This window comes from Siniperca chuatsi, linkage group LG10 (assembly GCF_020085105.1).
Source record: "Siniperca chuatsi isolate FFG_IHB_CAS linkage group LG10, ASM2008510v1, whole genome shotgun sequence".
Classification (NCBI taxonomy): Eukaryota; Metazoa; Chordata; class Actinopteri; order Centrarchiformes; family Sinipercidae; genus Siniperca; species Siniperca chuatsi.
Genome location: NC_058051.1, coordinates 27,774,634 through 27,788,799, shown reverse-complemented (window position 1 = coordinate 27,788,799; position 14,166 = coordinate 27,774,634). Strand labels below are relative to the sequence as shown.

The following is a 14,166-nucleotide window of genomic DNA, read 5'->3' as shown; positions in this document are numbered from 1 at the left end:
AAGGGAAATCCAAATTAACTGGGATCAGTACAGGTGGACCATGCCCACGTATTTTAATATTGCCCACATATTCCACCTTTTAGGGAGAAAGTGGGACTTAAAGTGGTGGAAGATCTATTCAGGTGCTTTACTTAAGTAAAAGTACAGAAGTATTATCAGCAAAATGTACTTAAATATATGAAAAGTAAGTACTTGGGCAGTTAAATGTCCCCCGTGACGGATATATTATTATATGTGACTTGTTAGATTGTTAATACTGATGCATCAATGTTAGAGCAACATTTTACTGTTGTAGCTGCTCGAGGTGAAGCTAGTTTTAACTACTTTATATACAGTTAGCTAGTTTAGTCCAGTGGTTCCCAACCAGATACATCTGAGGAGTCGTGAGATCATTAATGGGAAAGAAGAAATCTGTTTTCAGTTTTTGTAGTCAGTTTTCTCTAATCTTTGCTTTTTTTTGTGAAATAATAGATAATTTGACCTCTTTGGGCCTCAAACAATAATTTAAATGAAAGCATCTAAAAAGTTTAAAGGGTAAATCTCTCTTTTGGTGGAAACAAAAGGGGGTCACAAGCCAAAAAGGCTGCGAGGCACTGATTAAATCTTAAATAAATCTTAATCTGGAAAGGAGCTACAGCTGTCAGATAAATGTAGTGCAGTAAAAAGTGCAGTTTCTGTTCCCTCTGAAATGTAGTGGAGTTGAAGTAGCAGAAAATTAAAATACTCAAGTAAAGTACTAGTACCTCAAAATTGTACAGTACTTGAGTACTTAATATACTTAGTTACTTTCCTCCTCTAGTGATATTTAATGTCAAGGATACCGGACTTTAGCATAAAGGTTTCATTTCTCTCTGTGTGTCTTGGAGATATTCCTGAAGGTCTGTGTAAAAGTGATTTGTACCTCCTGAATGCTTATTTCAGAGAAGTCAAGTTCCTCCCATAAGTACTGAATAGACATTTTGGGAAACACTTTCTGTCTGAGCACATTTTTTTTTTTACTACAATTAACAAAATCGCCTTTAGCTGTGTGGGCGGCCCTGGACCTCTCTACACCACTCCCCACTACACACTGAGGATGTCCTGTTAGATCTGTGTCTGTACATGTACATATGTGTGTGTGTGTGTGTGTGTGTGTTAATGAGAAATGGGAGGTTAGAAAGTCCTGGCTGCTTGATTGCTCAGATAGCCCTCAACATCAGAGCTGGAAGGAGTCATCTGGTGTTTGCAGGCTTCACACAGAAAACTCTCCAGAAGACAACAAGGCCTCAGGGTGGACCTGCCCTCTTCATCTCCAGTACACTTCATCACAACAAGGTACGGTAAAGCCCAATTTGAATATTTTTAGAGATTTTACAACCTGTTAACACCTTAAATTTGTACATAAAAGAGGAACTCCACCGATTTTACACATCAAAGTCTTGGTGCGAACTAGTGCACATGTGAAAAAAGTAGGTTAAAGCCTTTGTGGCTCCAGAGGGAGCTGTGTCAAATCTGATAAAAAATGCCTCATGTGATATCACTTGAGTCATCGGTGGTTGGGGCTACAGGACTACAAGTTTGAAAATGAAACAAATCTGGGGGTGTGGAGATAGAAAGAACTGAGGTTACCAGGCCTCTGTAGCCCGCTCCTCATCTGCTGCAGGCTAGCGGCTCAAGGCTACATTAGCTGCTACTAGCATAGCACACCCGAATCTCGGTCCAAACTGTCTGTGGTCGAGTTGCATTGTGGGTAATGTAGGCGCCAGGTTTTGACAAGGAAGAAGAATGCGCGGAATGAAAATGATATCTACATCAATGATATACATCTCTGGTTCTGCTGCATTGATTTTGATAAAAAAAAAAAATTGGCCATCATGAGTCCAACAATGTTATTGGAGTGCAATTCTAAATCAGTGGAGAACTCTTTTAAATGAAAAACTATGCTATAAATCAGCCAGTTTAACTTTAATTCTAAACAAATCCAAGCATGCACTCACAGCACCTCAGTGAGACATTTATACTTTCTGAACTGCATGTTGTAGGTTGTAAAATGGCTTTCTTCTAACCTGTGGTTTTAGTTGCCACCTCTCAAAATCATTTGATAACATTTCAACCCAGCACGTCTGCCACCCTCCTCCTCCTGTGCTTCTGTTATGTAACGTCTGAAAACATAATCAGATTAACCCCAAAGTAAATCTGAACTCTGTCCAGATATGAAACAGTTTTCCTCTGCTTTTCACTCCAGACCATGAGCTCTCACGAGCACAACCACTCATTAGACTACTTAAATGGCACACCATGGTTTGTCTATGAGTGCACCATCCAGCTCGATTCGGACTATCGCCGCATCGCCCTCTTCCTGATCTACCTTTTCATCTTCATGGTGGGCCTGCTGGAGAACACACTGGTCGTCTGGGTCAACTGGCGTCGACGCCACTCGGCCAGCGGGGTTCTCTTCTGCATCCTCAACGTGAGCATGTCGGACCTGATGGTGATTGTGATCCTGCCTTTCTTCATGATGGAGGTGACCATGGACAAGGTTTGGCTGTGGGGCCGCTTCCTCTGCAAGGTCACCAACCTCATCTATGTGGTCAACTTCTACAGCAGCTCCTTCTTCCTGGCCTTCATGACTCTGGAGCGCTATCTGTCCCTGACCAGACCCTTGTTTCCGGCCTTCTTCCCTGCGGTGGGCCGGCGCCGCTGGGTGCTCTGTGGAGGCCTGTGGGTGCTCTCCTTGTTCCTGGCTCTGATGGAGAACGTCCACGTGGATCTTCTAGAGTGGGACGAGCCAGGCTGTTACATGCTGCCCGAGCACAGCTACACCGAATGGTTTGTCTCTGTTGCTTTCCTTTGCATGATCTTCCAGTTCCTGGGCCCTGCTGCTGTCATCATCACCTGCAACGTGCTGATCGCTCGTGCAGTTCAAACAGCACAAGATGTGCAGGGCCGGCGGGACGTGTGGCTGGTGCACGTGTACTCCCTGGTGTTTGTCGTGTGCTGGCTGCCCTACCACCTGGTCACGTTCCTGATGATCATAGATGACCTTGACCCCTACATCTTCAGCTGTAACACAGTAGAAGTCCTCTACTTCTCATTCAGCGTGGTGCAGAGCCTGTCTCTTTTCCACTGTGTCGCCAACCCCATCCTCTACAACTTCCTCAGCAAGAGCTTTCGCAACAACCTGATCAACACTGTGTTGAACTACATACCCAGAGAGGGAACTGTGGACCAGGTGGGAGCGGGGACCCAGCCCAACGCTCCCAACGGAGGCGGGGGAGACCCGGGGAAGCAACGCAAGTTAAGTAATGCCAGCACCAGCCAGTCTGATGTTGGATCATAAGAAAGAAACTGAGATAAGAAAAGAGTAAGCTTCAGGAGCGAGACCTTTTCTAAGTGAAGAAAGATCTGACAGAACTGAATCCAGTCTTGGTGCTTCAGAACACCAGAGGCATAGACTGTATCATCTCACTCTGGTCATAGACTCATTGTGCTGTTTGTTACGTAATAGATGGGCTCACCAACACCTTCCTCTCATAATCCACTTCCTGTTTTTTTTTAATCATGTATCTGATCACAGTTTTAAAAAGAGGAAGGCAGGAAGTGTTTGATGTTTTATTTCCTCCCACAGGAACTCATAGCAACCTCTAAAATCTCATTGCACAGGGGAAGAATAGTGCCACACCAGGAATGTGTGTAAACAAATCTGCCATCTGTCCAGTGCCAGATAAGAGCAATCCTCATAACCCCATAAACATCTTGCAAATGTGAAAATGTAATTTCATTACAAATCTAACGGATAAACCATAGTTTGCATTACTAAATGCTTATTTATCTGTTTCTGGATGCTGCTGTAGTCTACATTTGCTGTAACTTGGTCACCTGTTAAAATGAATAAACTCCATCAAACACTGTTTGTATCTGTTTAAACTGGAGAACCTGAGTAGAATTTCGTACTTTATCATGATGGCAGAGTAGAGCAATGAAAAAGCTTGGGGACATGCATGTTTGGAAGCTTAATGTGTTTATTTTAGACACTCTGCTGTTCTTGCACTTAGCTATCTCCCTTCTCGCAGTTACTGTTTATTTTTATTACATTTACTTCCATTTCTGTCTCCATCTGGAATGTGTCACGTTCAACAGTTTAAATGATAAGAAGGCAGAAAAAGGAAAAGGGGTTGTCAGTCCACAGATGGCACAATAGCAGGAAGCGACCGGGCTTTAAAAGGGCAAAGGTCACAAGCCCCTGGAAGCAAGAGGTTCAAAATACTATGCACAATTCTGCAAGTTCATCACTGAAATTCTGATGATGGATGGATTTTGTGGTGCAGGACACTTTAAAGGGTCACTCAAAACAGAATAAAAAAATCATTTAGGGGTGATAACAGTCTTCCTAGAGGCATTTATTATTTTTCTTTTCAAAAACAATATTTAAAAAAGGCCAACATTCATAGATGGCTTTAGAAACATAATGAAATGTATAAAGGCATAAAAATAATAAATAGTTGCACTGTCATCATAAATATGAGGTAAGACAAAAATATTACACAGAAATGTGATGGGCACTTAAATATCATGTTTCTACAGCACAACATGCTTCACGTGCTCTAAACAAGTGAATTCAGCATGTGACTCAATGGCATAATCTGAAAGCATTCATAAAGATGCATGTTTTTATGTTTCAATGACTGAATAAAATGCACTCTTATGTGGCTGGTCATGTTGCATCTGGAGTGAAAAATTAAACTTTAAAAGACTTAAAAAATTGTAGTGTGTGAAAATAGTGACTGCAATTCTAAGAAAATAATTTCTATGCTACATTGAGGTGCTGCTTTAATAACAGTGTTAAGTATCAATCACTGACATAAAAACCTATCCCGATGTTTAAGTTATAAAGATACAGACTTGTTCGGAGTAGATAATACAAGCAGAGTGCTGCATGACAGTCCACAATCCACCAGCTTCCCTTCTTTCACTGACACAGAACAGGATACACTGCCACCAAGTGGCTTCTTTTTATCTTAGTTCAAAGAGACTGGTTGACTCAGTGAACAGCATCTGACAGATAATATGTCCACTACATTCTAAAAGTCTAAGTCTATTATAGCACTGACACGATTAATCAATTAGTTTGATTGACAGAAAAGTAATCTGCAACAATTTTGATAACCGATATTATCAAGCAAAAATGCCAACAATCTCTTGTTCCAGCTTCTCAAATCAATTAGTGACATTTTACAGACTAAACGATTAATCGACTCATCAATAAAATAACTGATAATGAAAATAATCATTAGTTACAGCCCTAGCTAGTCTATTATATTCAGCATGTGGTCCACGACAACCAGACACAGAGGACGTGTCAGAGAGAGGAAAAAGGGACGAGGAGAGAAACGCCAGGCCGACACACAGAGCCCATCAGGTGTCCACTGTGGGCAGCGGCTCCTTAGAGTGATCACTGTACATGAAGGTCTGCTCGATGTTGAAGTCCGGGGGCAGGTGGTCCTTGTGGAGCTCCATATGTGACGACACCAGCTTCAGCGTGGAGAAGTAAAGGCCGCAGACGGTGCAGCGGTACATGAGAGCACCGGCGTGCGTCTTCAGGTGGCAGATCATGGTGGAGCGGCCTCTGAAGAAGCGCAGACAGACTTTGCACTGGTAGGGTTTCTCCCCGGTGTGGATGCGGAGGTGATAGGTGAACTCCCCCGAGTGGGCGAAACGTTTACCACAGTAGCGACACCGGTACCATTTCCCACGGACGCCTGCTGCTCCGGCTCCCCCGTCCTGCCCTGAACTCCCGTTGGTCAAGACTCCAGAGGGCAGGCTGTGTATTGACCCTTGAAAAAACTTATCTGGTATGCTGAAGCCCATTCCCAGCCCCAAACCCAGGTTGCTCATTTTAACGAGGCCGGCGACCTCCCGTGGAGAGGAGGAGGAGCAGGAGGACGGAGGGCACTCCAGAGATTGGTCAGCTTTACGTTTGCCCAGCCAGCCCTGGGCCCCAACACCTCCACCACTCCCCAGGGACTCGGTGGAGTGCAGGCTGAGGTGGTACTGAAAGGCAGAGGAGGAGCGGAAAGTCTGTGGGCACAGGAAGCAATGCAACTCCTCCACTCCTGCCATACCACCTCCCCCGACTCCATCTGCCTCGACTCGGAAAGCCCTCAGCGCCGACCGCTCCCTCTCCTTAGCTGCCGCCTCCTCAGCGTGTGCAGTCATATGTTTGTCCAGCAGGGAGCGCTCTACGAAGAACCGGGCGCAGTGTGGGCAGGTGAAGACGGGCAAAGAGAGGTGGGCGAGGGCGTGCCACAGCAGGGAGCACAAGGAGAGCTGGGGGAGGTGACACACACCGCAGCTCAGGCTCTGGGGACACACATGGCTCAGCAGGTGGTCTTTGACAGTCTGTGAAGGAGATAAGAAACATAAAATAAATGTAATCCCATATTCTCCTTTTCTGTCCATGTTACTGTCAGATGTCTCTTTATGAAATCAGTTTTCTAGCACTAATTATACAAACAAGAGACGCCTCAACACACTGTATGTTTCATTTTAACTAGCTGCCTACTTCATTTGCTCCATATATTTCAATTTCACCTGGTTCTTATATTATTCCAAGAGTAAAGAATCACCTGAATGCTACAAATACAAAGTTTTCTTAAATGAGGGTTAATAATTATGATCTAGGTTTCCTGCCAAATTAAAGGACCATACTGTATATATACACCACATGATAGAAATAGAAAATTGAAATAATTTTTGTTTTATATTGTCCTTTATACTTCTATCATGACATTAACAAAAATGTGTTGTATACGTCGTTTTTATATTGTGTTTCTATTCTATTGTGTTTTATTGTTTTAATTTATTTTCTTAGGTTTAGGATCATGTTCAGTATGTGGCTTGCAGCAAGGATTTGTAATTTTAACTGTCAGAAGTCATGAGGGATCAACCATTTTAATGGTCTGACACCAAAATAAAAAATTTGTTCATTCATTTATATTTCTATATTTTGTTTACTCTTTTTATTTTATTTTATATTATTTTATTGTTGGTATTTTATTCTGTTTCATTCTCTGCACTTTTAGTGGCCTAGTTTTATCTTGATTTAAGCACTTTGTAACTCGGTTTTGAAAAGTGCTTTATATTATAATTACTATTATTACATAGTCAGCAACTTTAAAATTGACCGGAAATTATGTTTGTGAAAATACACCAAGACCTTACACCAAAAAACACATCTTAAACGTCCACTAACCTGGAAGTCCTTGCTGAGGGTCTTGACGCACACTGCACACTGCAGCTCGGAGCTCAGGCCTTGGCTGCTGTTGGTCAGCGCCCCCTGTGGTATTGTGTAACTGGAGGCTGCCTGGCGGTGGTGGCGCAGCAGTTTGTTTTGGCTGCAGAACTGCAAGTGACACATGTCGCAGGTGAAGAGCTGCACCCCAACGTGGGAGAGGGAGTGGGTGACACCGGCGCCGTGGTCCGGGAACGAGGCCCCACACACTCTGCAGAGCCCCAGCTCCGTCAGGTGGGTCTCAGCGTGTCTTCTGATGGCAGCCGGGTCTGCTGGGAGAGGCACTGCGCAGGCTTTACACGACAGCATGTTCCCCGTCACCTGGAGGAGTACGTGGAGAACATTACTTCTGTTGTATGGACTCACATTTACCTGAAATATTTTAGTGCTGACAAATACAACCATTACCTGGCCGCTTGAGTTCCCTTCTTCTCCATTCTCCACACACACAAGGTCGTCTTCATCATCCTCCTCATCTCCCTCCTCCATGAAGTTCTCATCGTCGCTCAGCTCGATGATCTCACCTGCCAGCTGTCTCCACTGCTCCTCCTCTGTTCCCTCCATTGCTCCATTCCCTCGCAGAGCCTCCCTCTCCTCCTCATTCTCTCCCTCCTCCACCTCTCCAAACACCTCCATGCCGCTCTCCACCGATCCCACCTGCAGGCTGCCTAGAGGCTCTCCCGAGGACGACGTCGGGTCGCAGGCCTCAGCTCCGACCTGAGCTGAGGAGTCGGGGAAGGAGCAGGAGTCAGACGGTGCAGCGTCACTGCTCTGAGGCAGAGAGCTTCCCGCGCTCTCAGAAACCATTCGTCTATCTCTGTCTCCATCCTCACAGCTGCCTTCTGCCTCCTCTTCTTCCAGCCCCTGCTCAGTCTTCAGCTGGAGCACAGGCCCCGGAGGCAGCACGCCATCACTCTGGCTGGAATGGCTGCTGGTTAAAAGACTGTGTCCTCCTGGTAGTTGATGATCTGCTGACATCTGCCCATAGCCGATATGAGACTGGACGTCTTCTGCCTTCAGGTCCAGAGACAGAGCCCCAGTGTGAGCTTCACGGCCGGCCCTGGCTGTCCTGGCTTGGAAGAGAGGTGAGGGAGCGGCAGCAGGGGTCGGGGCAGCTGACGAAGACAGAGACGAGCAGGAGGCGGCGGAGGAACACACAGACGATGCAGATACAGAAGCTGCACTAACAACAGCCACTGTGGACGCAGCAGCAGCAACCATGCTGGAGTCCAGGGTGAGGTCTCCAGCACTGCCTGCTTTACAGTTTGCAGACACAGAAGCCTGCAGGTCAGGGAAGGTAGCGTGACAGGCCCTCACCAGTTCACTAACTCCCAGCCTCTCAGCCAGCTCATACAGTACCCCGACATCTATGAGATCCGTCAAGATCTCCCCCGTGTAGAGGAATGTCAGCACCTTCTCAAAGTTGGCCGGGGAAATAAACTCCAAAGAGAAGGCAGCGGTGGACGAGGTCGGAGCCCGGGCAAAGAGGTTGCGGAAGTACGTCCCGGCGCAGGCCAGCACTGCACGGTGCGCTGCGAATGTGCGGTTGCCAACTTGTAGGAACACATCACAGTATCTACGTGATTGGCGGCAGCGGTTGAGCTCAGCGAGAAGGCTGGCAGCATGGCCGGGACCCTGCAGCCGGATCCTCATCCCTGCTGCTGCTCCTGCTGCTGCTGCTGCGGCAGCTCCGGGTGCGCTACAGTCCAACTGCAGGAACAGACAAGACAAAGTCATTAGAGCAGAACAGAGGAGGCACATGTGTGGTGCATACTGTAACCGTCAGGCAGCCTTTTCTTTCTTTCAGAATGATACTCTTTACTCTTTTTTCTTTAGACTTGAATGTACAGTCAAGCGCAAATAATTCATGTTTAGTTCACTGTCACTAACTGCAACTAACAACAATTTTCATTATTGATTCGTCTGTTTTTTTAATGTCTATAAAGAGTCAGAAAGTGAAAAATGCCAAATTTTCCAGAGCCCAATGTGAAGTTTTCAAATTGCTTGTTTTGTCCGAACAACAATCCAAAACAGTTGCAGTACAAAGCAGGAACGAGTGCACACATTAAAATATCAATAAACAGATATCCAAAATCCCAAACATACACAATGCCAAAAATATAAACAAGGTTAACAGTAAGGATCATAAGTTGCTCATATATCAAGCTGCATATATTTATATATGAGAAGTGGCATATAGCTACGTACAGCATGTACAATATCAAATCTTATATGCTTTTATATTTTTATAGAATACTTTGGTTAAAAGAAATTAATTTGTAACTTAAACTACCATTACAAACAGTGATGTAGAAATAAATTGAGCTCAGGGCAATGACACCTCCATCCCACCAATGCAAACAAAAGCAAATTATTATTTTTTTCTTCCCAGCGAACCGTTGAGCTACATCATTTTTAGTTTTAGTTTAGTTTGGTTGCTGCAGCCTGTTTTATACTCTGAATTTACATTTTAATTGCAGCAGTCCAACAAGAAGCTAACAAAGCTTAGCCAGTTTTTCCAGACAGTCCTGACACATTATGGCAACTCTGCTCGCTAACAGCTCAATAAAACAGATTTTTTTACAGATTTATTCGTTAGAAAAATCATCCTGTTGTTAATGTCGTCGTCTCGTTTGCATCGTTGTCATGACTCACCCATTGAAAGACGTTTATGCGTGACGATTAATCTTCTATTTTATTATGTTTTCAAAGGGACTCCGGTGGTCGTCCACGGACTGTAAATTTTATAATTACAACCCTTTTGATCGTCCGTCGCATTTTGGTGACGTATGTCAACAAACGTGTCCTGGAGGCGCCCCCTACAGTCTGAATGAGTCACTGCAATGCAAAGGGTCAGCCAGCATGCTGTGAAACAACTACAGTAAGCAGTGGTGGAAGAATCCTTTACTTAAAAGTGCCAATACATCGATGTAAAAATACTCTATTACAAGTAAAAGCTCTGTATTCAAAATCCTACTAATTTATTGCTGATTCACATTGCTTTAGTGAAAAAAAAATTTGCCTCTTTCTCTCAGTTTTACCTCATTAATTTGTTATTTTGACCAAATGTTATATTCGCAAATCAAAATTTACGAGCAAAAGATTCCACATTTTTCAGAGCTAATTATCTGTCAAACAATACATTTCAATACAAACAATACATTTTACACAAACGCCGTTAAAACATACAACACCTGTAAAGGTTTTTATTACATTTTTATTATTATCATTTTCTTTTGTTTTATCATCCTACTCCCTTGTTAGGTTACTTGTTTACTTGTATTTGTTTTCAACAATGTTAACTGAGAGCCTGCAGCCATGCTGGCAGCTCTGTGAGACTGTACTGTGCTTTGGGCTAAATGCTAACATCAGCATGCTTACACAATGACAATGCTAACATGCTAATGTTTAGCAGTTATAATATAAATATAAGTGTGTTAGCATGCTAACATTTGATAATTAGCGCCAAACACCAAGTACAGCTGAAGCTGACGGGAATGTCATGAGTTGATTAAACCAAAGTACTGGACAAATTTACATGTTGGCCTGATGATGGCGCTAGATAAAAGTGAGTAGGCTTCATCCTGTGGGAACCATGAATGTCAGTAGTCGTTGAGATATTTGAGATATTTCAGTCTGGACCATCCCTAGAGCCGTGCCGCTAGCATGGCTAAAAACATGCTAATAAACAACAATGTTATGCAGCAGGCGGGCCCAGACACAAAGACAAAATAAAGCACAACAAATGATCATAATAATGCTAATTAAAAAAAGTTTATTTTATTCCGGTAACCATTTCTTTTAGCTCATGAGGGATTCACACGACCCACAAAGTGTCAGAAGTAACAAGGACACCTGCAACTCTTCATACCTCACTGTAAACTCATGGGACCTACACAACAGTAATATGAATAATGTCATAGTCTTTATGCAGTCGCCTGGCCATCCCAAATAAAACTTTTAACAAATAGCCACATGTTTACATATGTAAAAGCATTTGTTTACTGGTTTATGCTTTCATGACGTGTTGGAGAATAAGAAATTATAAGAGACAATGAAAAAACAAACTTGACATATTTTCAAAACTACCAGTAGAAATCATTTACAAAATTGAGTCTTTGATTTTTCAGTTGTGTCTTCGTTACAGAGTTTAACATTAAGTATGTAGTATAGTTACATATACGGTATATTAAAACGCCATATCTTTGACCTGTGAGAGTAACACTGACATATTTCATATTCCAAACTATTTATTTTTCTAGTCTAAGCAGAATTATCTCAGCTGATTTGTCACTGAAAAACAGTTTATATTGGCCAAACTGTCCTTTATACTGCTGCGACAGGCACACATAACTAACAACATGACATATTGTAGGTTTTGTTTGTAAAGCCTAAAGAAAATAGTCGCTGTTTTGGTCCAGTCACAATAAATTTGAATAAAAGCAGCACCCTCTCCATGTATTGATTCTCTCACAACAGTGACCATCCTGTCACCCAGCACAGCTTGCTCTAAAACTTGTTGCTTTTCATCGTCATAGCTGGATTATTGCACTTCTTCTGGAGGAAGTGAAACAGAAGCAGTTCGACTGTCTGCTCTAAAATTACAGAAGACAGCTACAAAGTTCTACTTGAGTCATTTTAAAATGAGGTCAACAACAACACAGTATTTCAGCAATATATCTGTCATCAACAAATTGAATGAGTATTGCTTTTAAGTTGTTTGATATGTTGTTCAGTCTTCAGAAACATATTTTTTAAAATCCTTAGCACTATGATATAGTTCTGTCATTTTTCTTATAGTCTCTCCAAAGTCAGCTGTATCCATGTTTTAAAAGGTTTCTAGCCAATAAGCATCCTCCGGTCGTCACCATGCAGCTCCTGTGTGGTAGCATCTTCAGTTCACGCTATGACACTCGCTTCCTGGAGCTGGTTCGGCCCAGGCTGGCAGTGCTGGACCGGCGGGAGAGGACGGGTGTGGCAGTGGGGGGGGACGTCTCGTTGGGACAGCCGTGTTGGAGCAAAATATCAATGCAGCCTTTGCTTCCTGTTTTTCTGGCCATCCTCATGGCCGTCTGGCCTTGGTTATCTTTCGCTTTCACATCGATTCCGTACTGTGGGGGGAGAGAGGTGATATTTGCTTGCCGTTATAGATTACATATCGATGAAAGGTAGAACAGTGCGTGCAGTGAAATGCATCTCTTTGCTATTCAAACATCTGCTGTGTAAGTGCATTTCTTATTACAAACTACATGTTAAGTATGGCAGCATCCATGAGACGAAGTCTGCAGGACCCAAGACTGGAACGCTAACCGGGAAAAAGCAGGTATAGTCTTGTATAAAGTCCTGCATTCACCTTACTTAAATAAAAGTAAGTATTATCAGCAAAATGTATCAAAAGTAAAAGTACTCATTCTGCAGAAAAATTTATGCTGTTTATGGATTCATATTACTGCTGCTTTAATGTGTATGTTGCATTTTACTGCTGCAGATGTTTAAAGTTGAGCTAATTTTAACTACTTTATATACTGTTGGATAGTTTAATCTACAGCAATGCATCATGGTCTATAAGATCATCATATGTTTGTAGTGCCGCTGTGCTGTGAGAACCACGTATCTCTAAAAAGTCAAATTTTCATGAGCTCAGAAAAACAGCCCTGTTTTCAGCTTTGTGACGGTGCATTTTCCTGGCTGATCCAAGGGGTTGTGTAGTGGCTGTTTTACCTTGCTCTAAGTTCCTAGGCCACTTAGTCTGCCAAGTATCTTAGTTTGGACTCATGTACAACTGAATTAAATCCCACCTTCTTGTGAAAACACAACAATGTACACATAAGTAAGTCCAATAGGCAGGGAAAACTTGAATCCAAGGTTTAAACCTCAGCCCGGTCCATTACCGACTTGATGTTCTGTTTTTCTCAACCCACAGAGGAACACTTGGAGATACATGATTTTCACTGGACAGGAAGGGTATGATTGTGATCTGAAAAGTAACTAAAGCTGTCAGACAACTGTAGCGGAGTACAAAGTACAATATTTCCCTCTGAGATGTAGTGGAGTAGAAGTATAAAGCTGCATAAAATGTAAATACTCAAGTACCTCGAATTTGTACTTAAATAATGTACTTTGTTACATTCCACCACTGTGAACGTCCTACTTTATTATGAAACTTCTTTGCCTTTTACAGTCTATTTTCCTTGTCACATATAAGCAGCTAACAACATAAAGAGGGTGGACTGTGAAGAATCAAAGAAGGACAGTGAAAATGAAAAGAAATGTGAAAAGAAAGGAGAAACCCACCCAGACAAGCAGCTGGGTCATGACTACATCCCCCAGCTGACAAGCAGCGTGCAGGGCCGTGCGAGGCAGTGAAGTGGACCCGGCCATTTGAGCGTTGATCTGTTCCTTGGTGCTGTGGGCCAGAAGGACCAGCAGTCTGGGCAGATCTCTCTCAGTCACCGCAGTCAGCAGCCACACCGGCATACTGTCCTCTACAAGCTGGGGCCCCGAGGCCGGCTGAAGAGCCGCCACAAACGCCCGTTGTTCGTACTTAGCACGAATCCACGACTCCCTCTCCTCACTTATAAAACAGACACACAGGAGATCCAGTCATGCATACGAGTACACACAATTTCGATAACGGGGAGCCCTGATGTCTGAGATTCTGAGCTCTGAGTCAGCTCCCAAAATTTTACAAACTTATTAGGTTGTTTCTGGTCGTAAAAAAGTTTACTGACTTTCATATCTCACGATTTCTGAGTTTCCCACTAGCACCTGAATGCACCATCAGGATTGCTATTTAGCTGTTATAAGCAGTATATAAACAATTAATAAATGGTTTATAGTGTCGTTGCAAGCAGATATAAGGACGTGTTTATTAATGGATTTGTAATCAACTCATC

General features: G+C 43.2%; 3 protein-coding genes across 6 annotated transcripts in view; 1 reads left to right on the top strand and 2 right to left on the bottom strand.

Moving 5' to 3' along the window:
- Positions 1-1,049: 1,049 nt before the first annotated feature.
- gpr182 (G protein-coupled receptor 182) lies at positions 1,050-3,890 on the top strand. Its single transcript, XM_044210070.1, has 2 exons — positions 1,050-1,314; positions 2,225-3,890. Exons 1-2 carry the CDS (start codon positions 1,102-1,104, stop codon positions 3,317-3,319), a joined length of 1,308 nt encoding a protein of 435 aa, XP_044066005.1. The 5' UTR covers positions 1,050-1,101; the 3' UTR covers positions 3,320-3,890.
- A 468-nt stretch (positions 3,891-4,358) lies between these two features.
- On the bottom strand, positions 4,359-10,063 carry LOC122882563 (zinc finger and BTB domain-containing protein 39). The gene is made up of 4 exons (XM_044210069.1): positions 9,926-10,063; positions 7,679-8,980; positions 7,232-7,591; positions 4,359-6,378 (listed from the first exon to the last, which is right to left on the bottom strand). The coding sequence occupies exons 2-4, from the start codon at positions 8,921-8,923 to the stop codon at positions 5,395-5,397; spliced, it is 2,589 nt and encodes an 862-aa protein (XP_044066004.1). The 5' UTR covers positions 8,924-8,980; positions 9,926-10,063; the 3' UTR covers positions 4,359-5,394.
- A 962-nt stretch (positions 10,064-11,025) lies between these two features.
- agap2 (ArfGAP with GTPase domain, ankyrin repeat and PH domain 2) overlaps positions 11,026-14,166 on the bottom strand; it is a 28,307-nt gene continuing 25,166 nt past the window's right edge. For all 4 annotated transcript variants that reach the window (XM_044210068.1, XM_044210065.1, XM_044210067.1 and 1 more), the window contains 2 exons: positions 13,565-13,844; positions 11,026-12,381 (listed from right to left, as the gene is read on the bottom strand). In XM_044210068.1, coding sequence (XP_044066003.1) covers positions 12,175-12,381; positions 13,565-13,844 — 487 coding nt within the window. In that variant the 3' untranslated portion in view covers positions 11,026-12,174. The remainder of the gene's footprint in view (positions 12,382-13,564; positions 13,845-14,166) is intronic.

Excerpts from the sequence above, each read along its gene's own strand:
- gpr182 (XM_044210070.1), top strand. The coding sequence starts at position 1,102 with ATGTACATATGTGTGTGTGTGTGTGTGTGTGTGTTAATGAGAAATGGG. Across the intron at positions 1,315-2,224 it reads GTACACTTCATCACAACAAG|ACCATGAGCTCTCACGAGCA; the intron begins GTACGGTAAAGC and ends TTTTCACTCCAG.
- LOC122882563 (XM_044210069.1), bottom strand. The coding sequence starts at position 8,923 with ATGAGGATCCGGCTGCAGGGTCCCGGCCATGCTGCCAGCCTTCTCGCT. Across the intron at positions 7,592-7,678 it reads AAGGGAACTCAAGCGGCCAG|GTGACGGGGAACATGCTGTC; the intron begins GTAATGGTTGTA and ends GTACTCCTCCAG. Across the intron at positions 6,379-7,231 it reads CCCTCAGCAAGGACTTCCAG|ACTGTCAAAGACCACCTGCT; the intron begins GTTAGTGGACGT and ends TCTCCTTCACAG.